This window comes from Vulpes lagopus, chromosome 21 (genome assembly GCF_018345385.1).
Source record: "Vulpes lagopus strain Blue_001 chromosome 21, ASM1834538v1, whole genome shotgun sequence".
NCBI classification, from domain to species: Eukaryota; Metazoa; Chordata; class Mammalia; order Carnivora; family Canidae; genus Vulpes; species Vulpes lagopus.
This window is the reverse complement of record NC_054844.1, coordinates 23,316,885-23,340,068: the sequence shown is the minus strand read 5'-3', so window position 1 is coordinate 23,340,068 and position 23,184 is coordinate 23,316,885. Positions and strand designations below refer to the sequence as shown.

Below are 23,184 nucleotides of genomic sequence, written 5' to 3'. Positions count from 1 at the left end.
TCCCGGTGCATGGAGCCAGCTTCTCCCTCTGCCTATGTCTCTGCCTCTCTCTCTCTCTCTCTCTGTGTGACTATCATAAATAAATAAAAATTAAAAAAAAAAAAGGAGGCCTTGCTTCCACTCCAAAGCCTCAGGAAGTGTGCCCCTTGCAGTCCAGTTGGAACTCAAGAGTGAAAATGAAGTAATACATACAGAGGACAGTTAGGTTTGTATTCCTTTATAATCACAGCAGTACAGGGACTACCATAACCCTCATTGTCATTCACAACACTCATTTGTTTGGCAAGTGCATTCTAAATTTTTTAAACTGGCAGGTAAATTCATGAAATTTAACTTATATGTATCTGTGTACATGTATTTATGTAAGCATATGGGTAAATGAGGGGCTACCTGTAGTATCAGTAGGAAAACGTACTATATTTTGGCTTCACAGGAAGAAATTTCTGCATTTTTACAACTTTTTTCATTTAGGGTAAACTGCTTATCTTTAAATTTTTTGGTTGGTATATTTTAATATAAATAGATTTCCCGTATCTTTTTAATGTTTTAGAGGCTGATTGCAAGACAGATTATTAATATAATAATGCAGGAATTACCCAGAGTACCTGAGTTGTGCGTGATATGTGATATGATTACAAATAACAAGTATTTAGCACCTTGTCAAAAGAATTAAATCTCTTAGATTTAGAAGATGATCCAAATTATTTTTTTATAGATCTATTAAGAACTTTGCCACTAGAGGGCTCTTAATACCATATTTTAGTTAATTTAAATATAATAATACAATAAAATTGTAGGTATTGAGTAATATTGTCTTCCCAATTTATAAATTTTACAAAATTTTTAGAAAAGCCTAATTTAAATATCACACATTTAAGAGAAATGTTGTTGTTGTTGTTTTTTTTTTTTAAAAAAAGATAACCACCTTCAGAAATATTTTAGTGATCTTGGGGATCCCTGGGTGGCTCAGTGGTTTAGTGCCTGCCTTCAGCTGAGGGCATGATCCTGGAGTCCCGGGATCAAGTCCCACATTGGGCTCCCTGTGTGGAGCCTGCTTCTCCTTCTGCCTGTGTCTCTGCCACTCTCTCTCTCTCTATCTGTCTCTCATGAATAAATAAATAAAATCTTTAAAAAATATATTTTAGTGATCTAAGGGACATGCATGATATATGGGCTTTTAAACTTTTGAAAGTTCAGATTAAAAATAGTCTTTTTTTTTTTAAGATTTTATTTACTTATTTGAGAGAGATAGAGAGCATGACCGAGGTAAGGGGCAGAGGGAGAAGCAGACTCCCCACTGAGCAGGGAGCCCATTATGGGGCTCGATCCCATGACTCCAGGATCATGACCTGAACTGAAGGCAGATGTTAACCAACCGAGCCATCCAGGTGCCCAGAAATAGTCTATCTTTAAGATACTCTAAACAGATGTAAAATTTAACATAAATATGAGTACATATAGTATATATGAAACATTATGAAGTAACTTCTATAAGAAATTCAACATGATCATTATTTTCAATGAGCTAACCATCTTGTAACAGTTGTTACCATATATTCAGATATGTGTAATGAGGGAGATTACAGGTGGGAGTTAAGAGATTGCATTTAATCCAAAAGAAAAATAGAATGAATAGAAATGGAAGTCTTCTCTGATGAGGTAACATTTGGACTAAATCTTTTGATAGACATGGAGAAGTTTAGATGAGAAGGAAAGGAAATTATTCTGGTTATGGGGAAAGTGTGAGGATGTGAAATATTCTTAGAGATTCGGGTACTTCTTGGTATAATTGTGGAAAAATTTTAAATCCATGAGAATAACTCATGTAAAAAATATAGCATTAACATTCAACAACCTTCAACTTCCCACAAATTTACTTCAGCAACCCATTTTCATGATCATATCATGGACCTTGTACTTATTTCTTTACTCAATAAATATCTATTGAATGCCTACCTATGTATGCTGGTACTGTTCTGCCCTCAAAAGATACTTATGAAAGGACAAATGAGATTCCTGCTCTGATGATTTATACCCAAGTCACGAGAAACCAGCAATAAATTTTAAAAAATGGAAAACAGATAGTAATAAATGTCATGCACCAAATTAAACAGGATTATGGGAGTGACTGGTATAGAGACTAGATTGGGTGGTAAGGATACTAGAGAGCTAGGTTCTTGTCTCACGGAGTCAAAGAATGAGTCTCACAGACAATGGAGAGTGAGTAAAGCGATAGAAGTTTATTAAGCAAAGAAAGAGAGAAATCTCTCAGAAATGAGAGGGGTCCTGACAGGGTTTCCACTGAGGGCTTTTAGTGGCAGTCTTTTATTGAGAACTGACTGGCTTATGACCTTGAGAGTCTTGTGCTGTCTTGGTTTGAATTAGGACTGGTGATAACATCTTTAATGGTTTACTGCTTCTTTGGGGTCCAGTTATTCTTTGTTGGTCACAGATGACTGCCATAAAAAGATGCCCTCCTTGCCCATACCTAGGGCAGGGTGGCCTGGCTTGCTCCCTTATCTCTGGTTTCCTTACACCTCAGCATTTTGGGGATTTCTGTGAGCCTGAATCTATGGCCCCCTACCTAGCCCTTCCTAGCCCTGTTTGTCCCTAACTCAGTTAGGGAGAGCTTGTATGATGAGTTATTATTTAAGCTGAGAATGAGTAGAAGGAATCAGATATGTAATAGGGTAAATATATTCTAGTCTGAGACTACCATTACTGCAAAGGTCGTGAACTGAGTGCCAGGTAAGAAGGCCAGTGGACTGACATATGGTGGCAAGGAGGAAAGTGGTATGTGATGACATTGGAGATGAAAGCAGAAGCCAGAAGCAGGGTTTTGCAGACCAGAGAAAGAAGTTAAGATTTTATTGTAAATGTAATGGAAAGCCATTAGAGGATTTTAAGTGGGAGGGTGGCACGATCTGATTTATAGCTTTGGAAGGTTTTCTCGTTACTATGTAGAGAATGGATTGTGTAGGGCCAGAGTGGAAGCCCAGCATCTGATTAAATAGCACTGGGGAGGTATGAGAGGCAGTGGTGCTTGGCTGAAAGTGATAGTAAGAGACATGGAAAGGTGAATATGGTTGGGATATGTTTTGCAGGTAAAATAAACAATCCTGCGGAGTTTTTATTTTGGGAAACTAAACAGATGGTGGTGCAATTTACTGAGATGCACAGAACTGGGCTGAACTGGTTGACAGTGACAGTAAAACAAAAGTTTTATTGTGGTCGTAGCACTTTTGGGACACACAAATGGAAATGTCAAGTGGGCAGATGTGAACCTGGAGTTCTGAGCCAAGTCAGGCACAGCTACAATGTCCGTGTGCAGATTGTGCTCTGTACTTGTAGAGAAGTACAGATTGTGTGTGTCCTAAAGAGCATCGTTAGCATAGATTTGGAAACCCCTGGCCTACAGATGGTATTAAAGCCACAGGAATAAGTGAGAATTCAGCAAACTCAGGATAATCATTCTTAGCTTTTAAACAAAATGAAGCAAATAATGCTGTATTTTCAAAATTCACTTTAATTCTGTATGAAGAACCAATTCAAACAATTTATTCTGAAGCGCTAAATTTAAATCACCTTTTGATGAAAAAAAATGGATTTCAGATCAGTGAAATTCCTTTATATAGATGTTCTTCTTTTGATGGACAGCAGAATTCTAGATGAAGTTGTATCAGTGCTGATGTTTGGCAGATGTGTAATATATGTGTAAGAACGCCTGCTGCACTAATAATTGTTGGTATCAGTCTTTTGTGTTCTTGTTAAATACTTTCATGATTTTTGTGGCTTTTGATTGGTTTAGTTATGTTTTTACATTTAAATCTTTTATCCATCTGGAATTTATTTTGGTGTAAAGTGGGAAGAATCTAAATTTATTTTATTTCAAATCTTAGCCAACTGTCTCAGAACACTTACCATATGAACCTAGGCTTTTCCTATTGATCTGAAATGCCAAATGCTAAATTCCCAAGTGGATCATGAGATCTATTTCTGGAATCTCTATTCTGTTTCCATGGATCTTATTCATGATCCAGGTCATTTTATATCAAATTCAAATCACATATGTATTAAAAATTTTCCGTGTTACAATATCTGCTCATTTATCAAGTTGTAACAAAAAATACTTTGCTAGTGTTCTATGAAGTTCTTCCCATATTATAAGCCAATTCCAGTATCTACTGAGCCAAGGTGTCATTGAAAAGTTATACTTTAGCTACCTTCTCTATCAGATTCTGTCAATGTTTCCAGGCAAACTGGAATTCTTTTTAGAAAGTATTATTTTTATAGATTTATTATACATATAAATTTAGTACAATTCAATAAAAATTCCAGTTGGTAATTTTTGAAACTTAATAAAAACACCCTAAAGTTTATTTGGAGAAGAAAAAAAAATCCATGGAAAATAGCTGATTTTATAAAACAGTTATGATGAAACAGGATTTTTTATTATCAGATATAAACATGATGATAATAACATGAAGAAAGAAGCATTTTTTTCTTTTCTTTTAAAATGTTATTTATTTATTCATGAGAGACACAGAAAGAGAAACAGAGACACAGGCAGAGAGAGGAGAAGCAGGCTCCATGCAGGGAGCCCGATGTGGGACTTGATCCCAGGAATCCAGGATCACACCCTAACCCAAAGGCAGACGCTCTACCCCTGAGCCACCCAGTCATCCCAAAAAGCAATTTTTTTCAACTTCATTGCCAACTAACACAAGGAGCTTTATAATGTATAAAACTATGATTATATTGTCAACAGATGCAGTTTGGAGCTTATGTTTTGTGCAGGGGTTATATTCTGATGGTGCAGCTGCAATGGCAGGAAAACGTTCTGGAGTGGTTAGCAAGATTAAGGAGGTTGCACCAGAAGGTAACCTGACATATTGCTTCTTGAATAAAGAAGTCTAGCTTTAAAAAAGAGTCAGTTGAGCTAAAGAGTACCATAAAATAATAAAAATTCTGAATTAGGTAAAGTCAATGTGTTCAATACAAGATTATTCTACTATGTGATAACATAGAAGCTGATAAATTCCTGTTGTTTCATGCTGTAGTACTATGGCTATCAAGGTAAAAATTCCTTTCAGAAATCTAAATTCTTAGTTTTCCTGCAAGGTAAGAAATCAGTTTGGTCTAAACTCTGAAGAATCCTTAACTTTTTGAAGATGTGAATTGGAAAGCCTGCCTCACTTATTGGCCTGGTATCTTTGGTATTTTTAATGATCATAATCCTTCCTGTAAGAAAGAACTGCAACTGGCTTGTTAATGATAGTGCTAAAGGCCATCTGGATGTCCATGGGCACCTGAAATTCAACATATCCACAGCTGAATTCATTACTTTTCCCCCAAACCTGTCCTTCCTCCTTGTCTTTTCCTGATAATTGTATCACCCACCATCCACCTTATTACCTAAGCCAGACACCTGAAAATTGGCTTTCACCTATGTCTTGTCTTCTTTATCAACTTGCCTTCCAAGTTACGTTGATCCTACCTCCGTGTCATCTATGTGTCATCTCTGTGTCATATATGCTCCTTCTAATGAATCTGATTACTTCTACCTTGAGGTTGTCCCTGGTCCTCTTACCTTGGGCTTCTTACTCTCCACCACTGAATCCATTCTTCAGCTGGCCACCAGAATACACTTTCCAAATACAAACATCTTTTTTTGTTTTAAAGATTTATTTATTTATTCATGAGACACACACACAGAGAGAGAGAGAGAGAGAGAGAGAGAGACAGAGAGAGAGAGGCAGAGACACAAGCAGAGGGAGAAGCAGGCTCCATGCAGGGAGCCTGACATGAGACTCGATCCCGGATCTCCAGGATCACACTCTGGGCTGCAGGCAGCGCTAAACCACTGCACCACTGGGGCTGCCCCAAATACAAACATCTTCATGTCACTTTCCTATTAAGTCTTTTTTGAGCTTTCTTTTACCCACAGGAGAAACTGTACTCTTTAGAGTGTCATCTTAACCCTAAACTCTGGCCCCTGCCTCTCTCCAGCTTCAAATTTTTACATTCTCTTAGTATTTCTCACCACAGCCATACCTGAGTACTTGAGGTGCTTGGAACTCTGTTTTGCTTCATGCCTTTCTGCCTTTACACACACTTGGAATTCTATCCTATTATTTTTCCTAATTATCTTTCAAGATTTAGTTCAAACTTTACCACCTTTGGGTAGCATTTCCTATCTTCATCCTCTCACGTAATATTTTTTTCCCACAGAATCAATGGTTTCTCCTTTATATTCCTCTTCTGGAGGACTTTTTAACTATAGTACCCACAATACTGTATTATAATTATTTGTTTATCATTTTCCTTAATAAATTGGGAGCATCTTGAGTCAGGGACCTTATCTTTTTGTTGTTGTTTATTCCTAGTATCTGTCAATACCTGTACAATTTAGGCAGTCTGTTAAAATTCTTTGAATGAATGAGTTAGTAAATGAGAAGTTTCAGAGGTGCAATGAAAAGGGTTGGCAGAGAATGCAGTAGTGTTAAAACTGGTCAAAAGGAAGACACAGGGAAATGCAGCGACAGTAATAAGGGAAAGGATAATTTATAAAGGGAGACTTGGCTTTGTATGGTGGTTGAGGATGAGAGACGTGGTGGAGTTAACTAGCTTTAAACTTCTCACTAAAAATTCTGGTACAAGGTTTTTCTACTGCTCTAGAAGTATAGATGGTATCTGGGGTCAAATGAAGTTTGGTGGATATCATTCAGTTTGCAAATATCAGCACACACAAACTAAATCTTTACAGTAACAACACTGCATTTATATAGTGCTTTACTGTGTACAAAATTCTTTACTTCTATTATTTTGAATCTTAGAACAGTCATTTCCCTAAGCTTCAGTTTTCTTTTTTTTCTTTTTTTTGTAAAATGAAGATAATAACCATCTCCTAGGATTGTTTACAAGATGTGTTGTTATGTCTGGCACACAGTTTAGTATCAAATATGTTGTTAGAGCAGGAATTTGAGGCCCAAAATGGGTCAATGACTTGCTCGAGGTTACAAAAGTAAGTTAGTGGCAGATTTAGATATACATTCTATATCTTATGTTTTCCTGTTGAAATATTCACTTTACTACACTACATTATAGTATTTTTTACATTACTTGGTGCATGACATCTTTAATTTCCTTGAGAGGCTCACCCAAAAGCAGGCTTTGGAATTACTATATCAGAGAGCTGATTGCCAAAATCAAGCAAAGTCTAAAAGATGGCTAAAATCAAAATGCAAATATAAATAATTTTTATAGCTTGCATTGTTTCCTAGTCTATTTTATACTTGAAGGTTGTCATCAGAGAATCTTAGCAGACTCGCTCCTGCCCTCGTGAAGTGCTGTGGAGATGTGCTCTCATTTTAACTGATTTTTAAAATATTGTTTTTGAGTCCAGTTTTTCTGCCAGAACAAGTGTCAGTTTGGGGCCCTAGAATTAAGGTAGCAGGCATCTGAAGTGGGAACTGGAGCAGAAAGAGTGAAGAGTGAATCTGGGCTACAGCAGACACTGACAATCATACCCATCTGTCCTTGTGTTTTCTGTAGAGTTTTGTCCAGGAAGAATCTGACGCCCCAAAATGTGAACTGGTGATGAAATTATTAAGTGAAACAGTTTTATCAGGTATTCTTCTAAATTACATTTGTAGAATTTAACTTTATTGGGATTTTTCTGTTTAAACAGAAATGCAGGGTCATTATTTAAAAAGTTCGGATATTGCAGAAATATATTTAAAGTGAAAATTCCTCATAATCTCTCTTCTGAAATAGTAAATATTAACAAAAATTTCTCCTATTTGTATTTCTTCTCTTTTTAGCTCTCTTTTAATTTTTAATGAAACCATGATATATCATTACAAATGTTTGAAAATTACTTTTTTTATCAGTAATATTTATTATCTTATGTAACATATTCTGCATACATACATAGAACATACTACATATTCTACTTAAATGAATTATAGTCAACACTATCCTAAATCAGAGCACATTATAACCTTGCTTTTTAGTAGCTATATATTCCATCCTGTAGTGGAACATTGTTTAAATCTTTATTGATATACAATAAAGTTCTTTTTAATTTTTTTATTACAAACAATGTTGTAATGAATATTCACAAACACATATACAATCATAAATTTCTCAACACTTTTGTATTCAGTCCTGGAAAATCGCAATTGGAGAGAGTTTTAAAATGTCAAAATGATAGTGATGTCTAATTTGCAAATCTTTATTTTATTTTTTTCAATGCCTTAAAATAACAACTCTCACTTATTTTATTTTTTAATATTTTATTTCAATTCAATTTGCCAAAAATAGTGTAACACCCAGTGCTCATCTCATCATGTGGCCTTCCTTAATGCCCATCACTCAGTTACCCCATTCCCCACCCACCTCTCCTTTTGCAACTCTTTGTTTGTTTCCCAGAGTTAGGAGGCTCTCATGGTTTGTCTTCCTCTCCCATTTTTCCCGACTCAGTTTTCCTTCTTTCCCTTATGGTCCCTATCACTATTTCTTATATTCCACAGATAAGGGAAACAGATAAGGGATAATTGTCTTTCTCTGATTGACTTATTTCACTCACATAATACCCTCCAGTTCCATCTATGTCAAAGTAAATGGTAGGTATTCATCCTTTTTGATGGCTGAGTAATATTCCATCATTTATATATCTTCCACAGTTTGGCTATTGTGGACATTACTGCTATGAACATTGGGGTCGTTTCATTACATCTATATTTACATCTGTATCTTTGGAGTAAATACCCAGTGCTGTAATTGCAGAGTCATAGGGTAGCTCTATTTTTAACTTCTTGAGGAACCTCCACACTGTTTTCCAGAGTGGTTGTACCAGTTTGTATTCCCACCAACAGTGTAAGAGGGTCCCCCTTTCTCCACATACTCCCCAACATTTGTTTCCCATCTTCTTAATTTTAACCATTCTCAGTGGTGTAAAGTAGTATCTCATTGTGGTTTTGATTTGTATTTCCCTGATGGCAAGTGATGTGGAACAGTTTTTCATGTGTTTGTTGGCCATCTGTAGGTCATCTTTGGTGAACTGCCTGTTCATGTCTTCTGCCCATTTCATAACTGGATTGTTTGTTTCTTGGGAGCTGAGTTTGATAAGTTCTTAATAGATCTTGGATATTAGCCCTTTATCTGATATGTCATTTGCAAATTATCTTCTCCCATTCTAAATGTTGCCTTTTAGTTTTGTTGGCTGTTTCCTTTGCTGTGCAGAAGCTTTTTACCTTGATGAAGTCCTAATATTTCATTTTTGTTTTTGTTTCCCTTGCCTTCATAGATGTGTCTTGCAAGAAATTGCTGTGGCCAAGTTCAAAATGTTGTTGCCTGTATTCTCCTCTAGGATTTTGATGGATTCTTGTCTCACATTTAGATCTTTTAGCCATTTTGAATTCAGCTTTCTGTATGATGTAAGAAAATGGTCTAGTTTCATTCTTCTGCATGTGGCTGTCCAATTTTTCCAAGACTATTTATTGAAGAAACTGTCTTTTTTTTCCCCATTGGATATTCTTCATTGCTTTGTCAAAGATGAGTTGACCATAGAGTTGAGGGTCCATTTCAGGATTCTCTATTCTGTTCCAATGATCTATGTGTCTGTTTTTGTGCCAGTACCATACTGTCTTGATGATCACAGCTTTGTAATACAGGTTCAAGTCAGGCATTGTGATGCCCCCAGCTTTGGTTTTCTTTTTCAACATTCCTCTGGCTATTTGGGGTCTTTTCTGGTTCCGTACAAATCTTAGGAATATTTGTTCCAACTCTGTGAAGAAAATCCATTGTATATTGTTAGGGATTGCATTGAATATGTAAATTGCTCTGGGTAGCACAGACATTTTCACAATATTTATTCTACCAATCCATGGGCATGGAATGTTTTTCCATATCTTTGTGTCTTCCTCGGTTTCTCTAATAAGTGTTCTGTAGTTTTTAGAGCAAAGATCCTATACCTCTTTGGTTAGATTTATTCCTAGGTATCTTACAGTTTTGGGTGCAATTGTAAATGGGATTGATTCCTTAATTTGTCTTTCTTCAGTCTCATTGTTAGTGTATAGAAATGCAGCTAATTTCTGTGCATTGATGTTGTATCCTGCCATGTTGCTAAATTGTTGTATGAGTTCTAGCAATTTTGGGGTGGAATCTTTTGGGTTTTCTACATACAGTATCATGTCGTCTGTGAAGAGGGAGAGTTTGACTTCTTCTTTGCCAACTTGAATGCCTTGATTTCTTTTTGTTGTCTGATTGCTGAAGCTAGAACTTCTAGGACTCTGTTGAATAACAGTGGTGAGAGTGGATATCCCTGCCATGTTCCTGACCTTAGGGGAAAAACTCATTTTTTCCCCATTGAGAATGATATTCACTATGGGCTTTTCATAGATGGCTTTTATGATATTGAGATATGTTCCTACTATCCCTACACTTTGAAGAGTTTTAATAAGGAATGGATGCTATATTTTGTCAAATGCTTTCTCTGCATCTATAGAGGATCATATGGTTTTCTTGTCTTTTCTTTTATTGATGTGATCTATCATATTCACTGTTTTACGAATGTTGAGCCACCCTTGCATCCCAGGGATAAATCTCGCTTGGTCATGCTGAATAATTCTCTTAATGTACTGTTGGATCCTATTGGCTAGTATCCTGGTGAGTATTTTTGCATACATTTTCATCAGGGATATTGCTCTGTAATAATTCTTTTTGGTGGGATCTTTGGTTTTGGAATCAAGGTAATGCTGGCCCCATAGAACGAGTTTGGAGGTATTCCTTCCATTTCTATCCTTTGAAACAGCTTTAGTAGAATAGGTATTATTTCTCCTTTAAGGGCAGCCCAGGTGGCTCAGCAGTTTAGTGCCACCTTCAGCCCAGGGCCTGATCCTGGAGACCTGGGATGGAGTCCCATGCCATGCTCCCTGCATGGAGCCTGCTTCTCCCTCTGCCTGCATCTTTGCCTCTCTCTCTCTCTCTTTCTCTCATGAATAAATAAATAAAATCTTTAAAAAAATCATTTTTCCATTAAATGTTTTGTGGAATTCCCCTGGGAAGCCATCTGGTCCTGGACTTTTTGTTTCTTTCGAGGTTTTTGATGACTGCTTCAATTTCCTCGCTCGTTATTTGTCTGTTCAGGTTTTCTATTTCTTCCTATTTCAGTTTTGGTAATTTGTAGGTTTCCAGGAATGCATCCATTTCTTGCATATTGCCTAATTTTTTGGCATATAGTTGCTCATAATATGTTTTTAAATTCATTTATATTTCTTTGGTATTGTTTGTGATCTCTCCTCTTTCATTCATGATTTTGTTAATTTGAATCTTTTTTCTTTTTAATAAGTCTGGCCAGGGGTTTATTTATCTTCTTAATTCTTTCAAAGAACCAGCTCTTGGTTTCGTTGATCTCTGAGTTCTGCTCTAATCTTTATTTCTCTCCTTCTGCTTGGTTTGGGATTTATTTGCTGTTCTTTCTCATATTCCCTTAAGTGGAAGGTTAACCTGTGTATTCGAGATTTTTCCAATTTTTTGAGGGAGGCTTGTGTTGAAATATATTTCCTTCTTAGGACTACCTTTGCTGTATCCCAAAGATTTTGAACAGTTGTGCTTTCATTTTTGTTAGATAATTCTTCTCTAATTTCCTGGTTGACCCATTCATCTTTTAGTAGGATGCTCTTTAACCTCCAAGTGTTTGAGTTTCTTCCAAATTTCTTCTTGTGGATTGAATTCTAGTTTCAAACCATTGTGGTCTGAAAATATGCAGGGGACAATCCCAATCTTTTGGTATTGGTTGAGGCCAATGTGACCCAGTATGTGGTCTATTCTGGAGAAAGTTCCATGTGCACTTGAGAAGAATATGTATTCTGGTTGCATTAGGATGAAATGTTCTGTATATATCTGTCAAATCCATTTGGTTCAGTGTGTCATTCAAAGCCCTTGTTTCTTTGGTGATGTTCTGCTTAGAATATCTGTCTTTTGCTGAGAGTGCTGTGTTGAAGTCTCCTACTATTAGTGTATTATTACGTATGAGTCTCTTTACTTTGGTTATTATTGATTGATATACTTGGCTGCTCCCACATTAGGGGCATAAATATTCATAATTCTTAGGTCTTCTTGTTGGATAGCGCCTTTAAGTATGACATAGTGTCCCTCTTCATCTCTTATTGCAGTCTTTGGTATAAACTCTAATTTATCTGATAATGAAGATTGCTACCCCAGCTTTCTTTTGAGGACCATTTGAATGGTAAATGGTTCTCCTCCCCTTCATTTTCAGTCTGGAGGTGTCCTTAGGTCTAAAATGAGTCTCAGCATATAGATGGATCTTGCTTTTTTTATCCAGTCTGATAACCTACATCTTTGGTGGGATCATTTAGCCCATTCACGTTCAGATACCATTGAAAGATCTGAATTTAGTATTATAGTATTACCTATACAGTCCCTGTTTTTACGGATTGTCTCTTTGGGCTCCTTTTTTCTTTTCCAGGGTCCCCCTTAATATTTCTTGCAGAGCCAGTTTGGTGGTCACAAATTCTTTCAGATTCTGGCTATCCTGGGAGTTCTTTATCTCTCCTATTTGGAATGACAGCCTTGATGGATAAAGTATTCTTGGCTGCATGCTTTTCTCATTTAGTACCCTGTATACATCATGCAAGCCCTTTCTGGCCTGCCAGGTCTCTGGGGATAGGTCTGCTGTTAATCTGATGTTTCTCCCCATATAAGTTAAGAATCTCTTGTCTCAAGCTGCTTTTAGGATTTTCTCTTTATCTCTGAAATTTGCAAGCTTCACTACTATATGTCTGGGTGTTGATTGGTTTCTATTGATTCTGGGGCGATCCTCTCTATCTCTTGGATATGTATGCCTGATTCCTTCCTCAGGTTAGGGAAGTCTCAGCTATGATTTGTTCAAACATATTTTCTGGTCCTTGCTCTCTCTCTCCACGTCCTCTGGAATCCCAGTAAGACAAATATTATTCTTTCACAAGCTATCACTTAATTTTCAGAGTCTCATGGACTCTCATGGATTCTTAGTTGTTTTCTTTCTTTTCCTTAGCTTCCTTTCCATCAACTCATCTTCTATGTCACTCACTTACTCTCTCTTCTGCCTCATTAACCCTAGCTGTTAGAGCATCCAGTTCAGACTGCATCTTGGTTAAAGTATTTTTAATTTAGGCCTGATTAGTTTTCAATTCTGCAGTAAGAGAATCTCTAGAGTCTTTTATGCTTTTTTAAAGAGCCACCAGGAATTTTATAATTGTAATGTTGAATTATGTCTCTGACATCTTACTTAAATCGATAACCATTCGAACTGTGGCAGAGAGTATTACTTCCAGTTGTTTCTTTTGTGGTGCATCCTTCCTTCCATTGTTATTTTGTCCAGTGCAGAATGGCTGTATGAGTGAGTAGAGTAAAAAAATATCAACCACGACCTAAGTAAAATACACCCTATCTGACTGTGATTTGCAGTTTATAGCACAAGTTGAGCTTTCTCCTGGGCACTCCTGTTTTTCATGCATCTCCAGGAATATTGAGACTTTGCTGCTCCTTCTGGAATTTTATCCTATTTCACCACTGAGCACTTTTCAGGCAGGCAAGACTCTCTTAGGAGCAGATTTTAAAGGATCCAATTGCATGCCCTAGTGCTGCACCACTTTCCTGCAGTGTCTTACAAAGCCTCCCTCCCCTACACTGTTTATCTTCCAATATATCCCCTCTGTTTCTCTTCTTCACACTCCTACTTGTAAGACATGATCACTTTTCTCTCTGTAGTGTTCCAGCTGTTCTTTCTTTACATCTCAGGTTGAATTCATAAGTGTTCAGGGTGGTTTGAAAGTTATCTAGCTAAATTTGGGGGACCAGATGAAACAAGGATCCCTACTCTTCTACCATCCTGCCTCCTCTCCACTGTCATTTATTTCACATATAAATGCCAATTTTTGACAAAGTTAAGCAAAGATAGCTCATCTCTGCTTCATGTAGCATCAGCTGAGGTGGCAATACAGGGGCCTGGAGAATCTACATTCCAGGCAGCTCACTCACCTGGATGGCAAGATGGTCTAATTTGCAAATCTTTTAGTTTGGGATTTATGTACACCACTTCCCACTAACTCCAGGGGAATCCATTTTCTATAGATTTCTTAGCATTTTTTCATAACATACTTCTTGTCTACTTCACTTTTTTCCAACACACTTTTATGTCAGCAGCCAACTAGGTTTATACCTTTATAACTTTTCTATAATCCTAAGGAAGTAATTTTCCTATTTAGAGTTAAGATAATATAGTCAGTTCATGAACCTCTGTCAATTATACCTAGGTTTTCTGCATGGTGATCCCTGAATAGTATATATTATAAATGTCTGAATTTGGATACAATACTCTTTTTCCTTTCTTTTTAGGTTAAATGGATTCTTAATTAGATACATTTGAAAATTAAAGTCTGCTTTTTATTGAAGGTATACAAGGGAAAAGGGGCAATTGCTTAACAGGAACTTTCTTTGCATGTCATCATTAATTCTCAGTGTCTGATCTCCATGGGTTAAACTCAGTGGTTTTTCGGTGTTTCCTTTTATGGGAGAGGGAAATTTTAATGATAAATAATACGAGTAACAGTTTCTAAGATTCACTATGTGTTTGGCACCTGTTTTAAGCTTTTTACATGTATTAACTTACAACTCCCCCAAATTCAATAAGGTAGATACTAATACCTCTTTTTTAAAGGAAGGGAAGAAAAGACATGTTAATTAGCATATATTGCATAAGGTTACACAGCTAGTAAAGAGTGAAACCTATAAGAGGTCTGATTTCCCTTTCTTATCCATCACACTACATTGAAAGCGTTTTGGTGACAGTTGGGAATGGTCTTAGTGATATGTAACTTAAAATATTCCCTTAATTATGCACTGACAATCATGGAATTATGGAATTTCCCCATAAAATTTCTAAACAGAAGGGATTATACAATATAGTTCTTCACTTTTAAGCCTCAATCTCCACCCCCCCCCCTTTTTTTTTTAATGAGCTGGCCCTGTTTTTGCTGAAAAAAAAAAATTAGCCTTAATTTAATGTATGGACCAAAATTTATTTTTTTCATGATTTTACTTTCTTCTTTCAGATTTTTAGCCCCATAAGGTCCAATTAAAAAACATTATGTCATCAAATTTTGTGTTAAGCCACTTTTTTGTTATTTTATAATGAGAGGTAGTGGAATATGCCACCCCAAAATATGCTACTTTGGCATAAGGATATTTTAAGTTAAGAGCAATTGAAAAGATGCAGATGTAAGAAAAGCTGCCTACCCTCCCCCTATTTGCCTAAAAGTAGGACATAAAATTTCAAAGGTGTCCCTCCTCCCCTCTTTACCAGGAGAGACAGTGGTTAATGACCAGAGACAGCTTCAAACCCTGTCAGCCTGGAGAGGGGACAAGGGGAATCTACATAACAAACTTTACTAACTAGTCCTTTTCTCTACCCTCAGAAACTGCTTTCCTTTGTCTTGTCAGTTCTCCATAAATTTGTTGTTCTTGGTTGAAGATGCTGTATAGGCCAGGATTCTGAGCCATCTCTTCAGGTTTACTCATTTTTCTCTGGGTATCTCTCATGCATGAGGAATACATATTAATAAGTGAATAGGTTTTTTTTCCTCTTGTTAATCTGTCTTTTGTTATAGGAGTTTCAGCCAAGAACTCAGAAGGGTAGAGGGAAAATTATTTTCCTCTTCCATAATGCAACATATTTTTATACTTATTTTATTAGTAGCATGCTTATTATATGAAAATTCCTAAAATGTTGGTATATAAAATATAAATGGAACCTTCCCCATTATCCTACCTTTATACATCCCTATTACTATTTTGAAAGTTAGCTCTGTGAATAGTTTTGAATTAACTACTTTTTGAAGATTTAGTAGCTAAATAAAAACTTTGTTTTTCAGTATCAGAATTTTTTCCTTTCCCTCCTAATACCAAAATGTTACAATTTATTTAGAAACTGAATTAATCTGATTAATTTTAGCACAGTTGTTGCTGATAGAGAATGCTACTGAAAAACCGACTTTCTTTGAAGACAATGAGGTCGACTTATACCAATTTACAACCCTGGGTGGAGTGTACCACTTGGATATTTTGGAGCTTCCCCCACAGTATAAAACAATGAAAAGCTGGATGATTGTAGAAGTAGGTTGGTTTTTGAGTCAGATTTATGAGTAAAATAATTTCTCACACTTTTATCTTAAATAATCTAACATCTAGTGAACTTTAACCTTTAACCCTATTAACCATAAAGGAAAAAACTAATTTTAAACTGTCTTGAATTTATATGTTTAGATTGTGCCAATTTGGTCTTAATGATAGTCTATTTAAAGGCTTTCAAACTTTTTCTGTAAAGGGTCAGATGGTAAATATTTTCATATTTGTGGGCATGCCAGCTCCGCTGCAACACTACCATTGTAACAATACGACAGCCATATGTAAATAAAAACCTTATTGTCATTTACATATGGACCAGATTTTCCAGGGACCATAGCTTGTATACTCTGGTCTAGATCAGTGGTTCTCAACATGTGGTCCCTTGGCCAAAAGCATTGGCATCATCTGGGGATTTTCTAGAAATGCAAATTCATGGGTCCCATTCTAGTTTTACTGAATCAGAAAGTCTGGAGATGAGGCTTGGCAGTCTGTATTAGCAAAACACACCTTAAAGTTTGAGAACCACTGGTCTGGATCCTTGATGTGTAAAGTATGTCCATGAACCAGCAACATCAGCATCACCCAAAAACCTGTTAGAAATGCCTTATTTGGTACTTCACCTCAGTTCAACTGAATCTGAATTTTAAAAAGACCCTCAGGTGTTTCATATGCACATTTAGGTTTGAGAAGCACAGATCCAGGTTATGGCAATGTTGCTGATGTATGTCCCATGCTTTTAGTAAGGATGCTGATGACAGCAGTTTTTAGATCATTTTTGAAGGAGTTCCTCACTCCTGTTTCGATAAATAGTAGGATTTTCCCTAGTTAGTGGCTTTGTTTACTTTAACTTTGCTTCATGGTGGCTTATGTACCAATTATATCCTGTTACGTTGTCATACCTCTTTCCTCCTTCCTTCCCTGCTCTCCAGGCTTTCTGTTTTCTCCCCCTCCCTCCCATTCTCCCTGTTTCTCCACCTCTTTCACTTTCTCCTCCAGCACATCATGTACATAGACTGCCAGGCACTTCTCACCCACAGTTCTACCCATTAACGACCTTGGTACATTTTTGTATTAGAGTGGTATTTCTCAGCATTTCCCCCCCATTATTACCCCTCTAAGGAGACTTTGTAGATATTTTCTTTCCTAACCACCAACCCCACGAAATTTTAATACCACAGTTATATAGTATTTTTGTGTATATAATATATCTATATCTATCTGTGCTTTATACCTAAACAGTATGATTTATGCCCCCTAAACATTTTCACCCCTTTGGGATGATATTGCAGTTCTTTTCCCATTCTCCCCACAAATGAGAATGCACTTACTAGAGCATGCCTGGGGGAGATAATCTGGACTGTAACCACTTTAAAAACAATCTTTTTAAAAATTTTTTTAAATTTATATTATTTATTTATTTATTTATTATTTATTTTATTGGAGTTGAATTTGCCAACATAGAGCTCATCCCATCAAGTGCCCCCCTCAGTGCCTGTCACCCAGTCACCCCCACCCCCTGCCCACCTCCCTTTCTACCACCCCTTGTTCGTTTCCCAGAGTTAAGAGTCTCTCATGTTCTGTCTCCCTTTCTGATATTTCCCACTCATTTTTTCTCCTTTCCCCTTTATTCCCTTTCACTATTTTTTATATTCCCCAAATGAATGAGACCATATAATGTTTTTCCTTCTCCGACTGAGTTATTTCAGTCAGCATAATACCCTCCAGTTCCATCCACGTTGAAGCAAATGGTGGGTATTTGTCATTTCTAATGGCTGAGTAATATTCCATGGTATACATATACCACATCTTCTTTTTTTTTTAATAAATTAATTTTTATTGGTGTTCAATTTACCAACATACAGAAAAACACCCAGTGCTCATCCCATCAAGTGCCCCCCTCAGTGCCCGTCACCCATTCCCTCCCGCCCCCCGCCCTCCTCCCCTTCCACCACCCCTAGTTCGTTTCCCAGAGTTAGGAGTCTCTCATGTTCTGTCTCCCTTTCTGATATTTCCCACTCATTTTTTCTCCTTTCCCCTTTATTTCCTTTCACTATTTTTTATATTCCCCAAATGAATGAGACCATATAATGTTTTTCCTTCTCCGATTGACTTATTTCAGTCAGCATAATACCCTCCAGTTCCATCCACGTTGAAGCAAATGGTGGGTATTTGTCATTTCTAATGGCTGAGTAATATTCCATGGTATACATAAACCACATCTTCTTTATCCATTTATATTTCGATGGACTGAGGCTCCTTCCACAGTTTAGCTATTGTGGACATTGCTGCTATAAACATCAGTGTGCAGGTGTCGCAGCGTTTCACTGCATCTGTATCTTTAAACAATCTGTTTGAATCAGCTTTTCCTATCCCATGGTTACTTGAAGGACAATGGGGAGTCCAAGAAAGGCATCCCTTTGGTGAAGGTAGGATTTCATAACTCTTTATCCATAGAAAGGGCCCAGCCAGAGCTGGGGTTTCCAAGAATTCATTCAAAGATCTGTTATTGAATTTTGTTGGTGTCCTGATATCACCATTTCATATTCTCTACTTGAGCCCAAAGTATCCTCCTTTACACTTGTTTTTCTCTTCTGCAACAGAAGTCTTCTTCCTTTTATTCAAGTCTCTTTTCAATAATCTCCCACCTCCTCTAGAGTTTCTACCAATTCTCTGTTTTTCCTCTGTTTTGTACTATTCTTAATCTTCCCTACTTCTCCCTCCCTAGATCCTTCCCTGCTATGTTCAGATAATAGACAAATCTCCCTGATCCCAGAGATATCTGCTGTTGGCTTAATTTACTTTCTCTTCCCAGCTTTATTGAGATATAATTGACATAAAGCATTGTATAAGTTTAAGGTGTACCAACGTGATGATTTTTAATTTACTTTCATCCATTCATTTCTACACTTCTCAGAAGTTTGCTAATACTCCTTTCTCTCTTTACCTACACACCCTAACCAAAGTATTAGAAAATGGTATTTGGGGTCCTATAGCTCTATTTTTGAGTTGTGATGCCTCCTTGAAGTCATTTGTAATCTTTGGCAAATTATTTGATTTCTCTAAATTCTAGCTATCTCTGTTAAATATATGTCTTGTAGTATTCCTTGGAGGAATAAGATAATGAGTAAGTCCCAGCATAGAACCTGGACCATAAGAAAATTCTGTAATTCAGATTTAGTGATTTTACCCCTTAATCATTATGTCTTAAGTTTGTTGTGACATTTTGTTAATCTGTAGTTAAATGAGGCCAATCTTCAGTGCTTATAAAGAATAATTATATATAGCTTACTCAGCATTGTTTACATCTTTAATTGTTGCCAGTCAGCTTCTAACTAGATGTTATTTTGGTCATTTTTGAAAAGATACTCAAAGAAGGATTGCAGAAATACATATATCCTCCAGAAACTACTGAAGATGTAGAAACAGAAAATGCTTTCCCACCCATAGAGGTCACGCTTGAGGTTCAAGAGAATGTAATCTTTTTTGAGGATCCTATGGTTGCAAGGTGGGATGCTGAAGGTACAGCAAATCGTTATTCAGCTTTTATAATTATGTAATGAAAAGAGCTATAACACAAATCCTTAAAACAGAAAATACAGTGTGTAAACTCTGAATTTCTAATCTTCACATTCCTGTGGCAATTCTGGAGTCTTTGCTCTTGATGGAAATGAATAGAGATTAGAGTTTATTTATAGTTTTGTAACTGTTAATTCCTGAAGTGTTGTATCTCCCATCATCTCGGAACAATTACTTATATCATGTTTTAAAAAAATAACAAAAATATCAAAATAACACATGAAAAACAAATAAATGAAAAACCTACTTTCTCCTGAAATGACTACACAATTCAGATTTGGGTAATTGAAATTTACTTTAATAATTTAGAAATTGCAAATCTTATTACAAACAAGTACTGGAGATCGGGAGTGGGTCATTGGCAGATCTGAGATAGAGGAACACTAGCTCCTTTCTGCCTCTTTATAACTTGATTGTTGAACCATGGGAAATTATTGCTTATCCAAAATGTGAAATAAGTAAATAACAAAATCTGAAGTACCAGTAGAATTACAAGCTAATGATTTACTAATTACTAACAAATACTTCATTTGGGGTTGACTGGCTCAACTTTGAAAAGTCTTGTTCTAAAAAAAAAAAAAAAGTAAAAAAAAAGTCTTGTTCTTGTGAGTTAATGTACATAGGCTTGAGGCTGCTAGAGGAAAGGTATATAGTTTTAAAAGTTAAGGCCTAACATACCACGCGGAGGAGTTTGGACTTGATCCTGTAGACAGGAAGAAACTCCCAGCAAAATTGGCTTTTTGTAGAGATTCTCTTCCAAACATAAAAGATCAATTTATACATATTTTCAGTTGAGTGGTTTCATTCATCTTATTTTTATATAGAAAAAGTGAAACTGTTACTTTCTTCCTTATTATGAAGGTAAACATTGGCAAACTGATGGCATCAGCAATGTCTCTTATAAATCAGAAGAAAGACTTATAACATTCAGCCTAGAAACGTTTGGCCCTGTTACCTTGATTCAAGATACTCATGTTAATATGCCCTTCCAGTCATGGGAACTAAGACCACTTGGTGTGAATAAAGTACTTTTGACCGTGACTACAGTATTTACTGAAGTTCAAATACAAATTAAGGTAAATCCCGGTTATAGTAAGTCACATGAAAGAGGTAAACTGCTTTGATGACAGTAAAAGTATGTCAAAGCAGTCAGTCACTGGTGGTTTACATATTGAAATGTCTTTTATAAATATATTTAAAATATACTTTGAGCCATAATTTCTAAATGAAATAGTAATTGGATAGGTAGTATCATGTAATAAGTAAGGTGCAAATTTGTACCCTAAAGCTACAATCCTGGTTGCAGTGTGACTTCCAGAGAATTTTTGATCCACTCTAAAGAGGCTTCCTCTTCAAAACCAGATGAGAGATTTGAAGTCTGTACACCTTCAAATTGCCACTTTGCAAACTTTAAAACTGGATAATTTTGCAATATTATGTAGATCTTATATATGTAAAGAAATTATCCTTAAAAGTTGCAACACGAATAGCTATCAAATAGCTACTGTAATTCAATGTGACAATATTCAGTGTTCTTAGATCATACTTCACAATGAGAGGAGACCTAGGAGATCTTTTAGTCCCATGATTGTTCAGATAAAGCCCAAAAAGACTTGACCCACTGGGTGAGATAACGGGGAGACTTTGTGGCAGAGTTCTCAGAGCTAGCCTAAAATATACCTATCTTGCATTCTTTTTAATACAGAAGGACATAAGGCTAAAAATACATACATAATATACATATATGTATATTATGTGGAACCTAAAGGCTGGAAATGGAATAATAAAGTAATAATTTACTTATACAAGTAAAAAGCTGCTTTCTTCTTCTTGAAACTAGGAAAACCTCTGCATGTTAGCATCAATCAAACTAAGTGACAAAAAGCATTCATCTACTTTGGAAGGAAAATGGATGACTCCGATTTCTTTCATTTTTGCTTTGAAAGAAACTGGATTAAATATCTTCCCTAGTGGACACTCTCATTTTTATGTTATTATAAATTATAAGGTAAGAACAAATCTTTCCAAATTTAATGTAATAGATATTTAGAATGTTAGCAAGTATTAAATGTTCCATAACTCTTCAGATGTGTTTTATTTAGGTTTTCTATATTCACTTATACAGAATTATAGTTAGGAAGGAATAAACAACAAGACCAGAAATCCAGGGTTCTTTCAAGTTTAATAATCCTCCCCAAGAAAGTAAGTCTATAGAATGATCTTCATATTGACAAATGGAGCATTATCCACAGCTGGTCAGTTTAGTGCAAAGGTAGGTAGAGCAACTCTGCATTTTGTGTATTTTCTTTCTTCTCCAGGCTGGATATATAGATTTCTTAAAAGAGTAAATGACCCAGCAGTTTCCCAAATATGACAAATTAGGCAAAATTAAATACATAAAAGGACCACCAATATACAGAACCCACTTCCTTCTTTCTTGGGAGAGGATCCTTGTCTGCATACTGCTTCATGTTACTCATAAGGCTTTACTTAAATAACATCCTTCCATATTAAACTGTGTGTCCCTTGAGGAGGGGGATTATTCTTTCATCACCTATGATCCTTCTGGCACCTAGAATATTCCTTGAATCAGATGGTTTGTAGATATTTGATATGTAAATTAAGCCAAAGTAGGTTCTAATCATGAAAGATGTATTGGGCAGAAAAGTTCTATACCCCAAAACAAGTTTACAGTATACCAGAAAATGATAATCTAGGTAGACATGTAACATGTAACACATGAAAATAGTATCACTGAGATACTGTACATATGTGTAGAGAAAAAAAATACCTTGGTTTTAGTAACTCAATTGCCAGCTTCTCTACGAAGGCTGAATGTAGTGTACTTTTCATCTCAGAATATTCAAGATTTTTTTTTTCTGAACACATATTCTAGGCATTGTTTTAGATGCTTAGGATCCATTAATGAATAAAAAAAGTTTCCTGCCCTTGTGGAGCTTACATTCTAACAGAAGAAGGCAAAAATATACTAGATAATCTTATGTTTTATGAAAAAGAAAAAAGGGCAGACCAGGAATCCTGGGGTTAAGGCAACATACAAATAGGGTATTGGAGGAGGGGTGTTCATTGAGAAGGTATTAGATCTGAGCAAAACTCAAAAGTGGGGAATTTAGCCAAGTGGAGCTGAGAGAGCAAAGGAAACGCAAAGGCGATGATAATGGTGTGTGTGGGGGTGGGTGGGTGGATATCTGATCAGAGAGGCCGTTGTGGGTTAGGACTTTGGTTTCTCTTCTGAGAGAAAGGCAACACTATTGCCCAGTCTTAGCAGTCATGTAATATGACTTACATTTAAAATGGATTTTTCTAAAAAATAAAAAATAAAAAGTATTTTTCTGTGTTGAGAAGTGACCGTAGGAGGCCAAAGATGGGAGACTAGTTGAGAGGCTCTATGATTAA

At 36.2% G+C, this 23,184-nt stretch overlaps 1 protein-coding gene across 2 annotated transcripts in view; it reads left to right on the top strand.

The window, feature by feature from the left end:
* Positions 1-23,184, top strand: part of DNAI7 (dynein axonemal intermediate chain 7) — a 48,047-nt gene that overhangs the window by 23,712 nt on the left and 1,151 nt on the right. The window contains exons 8-12 of one of the 2 annotated variants that reach the window (XM_041736736.1): positions 7,555-7,630; positions 16,019-16,179; positions 19,554-19,710; positions 20,629-20,843; positions 21,608-21,775. In XM_041736736.1, coding sequence (XP_041592670.1) covers positions 7,555-7,630; positions 16,019-16,179; positions 19,554-19,710; positions 20,629-20,843; positions 21,608-21,775 — 777 coding nt within the window. The remainder of the gene's footprint in view (positions 1-7,554; positions 7,631-16,018; positions 16,180-19,553; positions 19,711-20,628; positions 20,844-21,607; positions 21,776-23,184) is intronic. The other variant, XM_041736735.1, reaches the window with a different exon arrangement.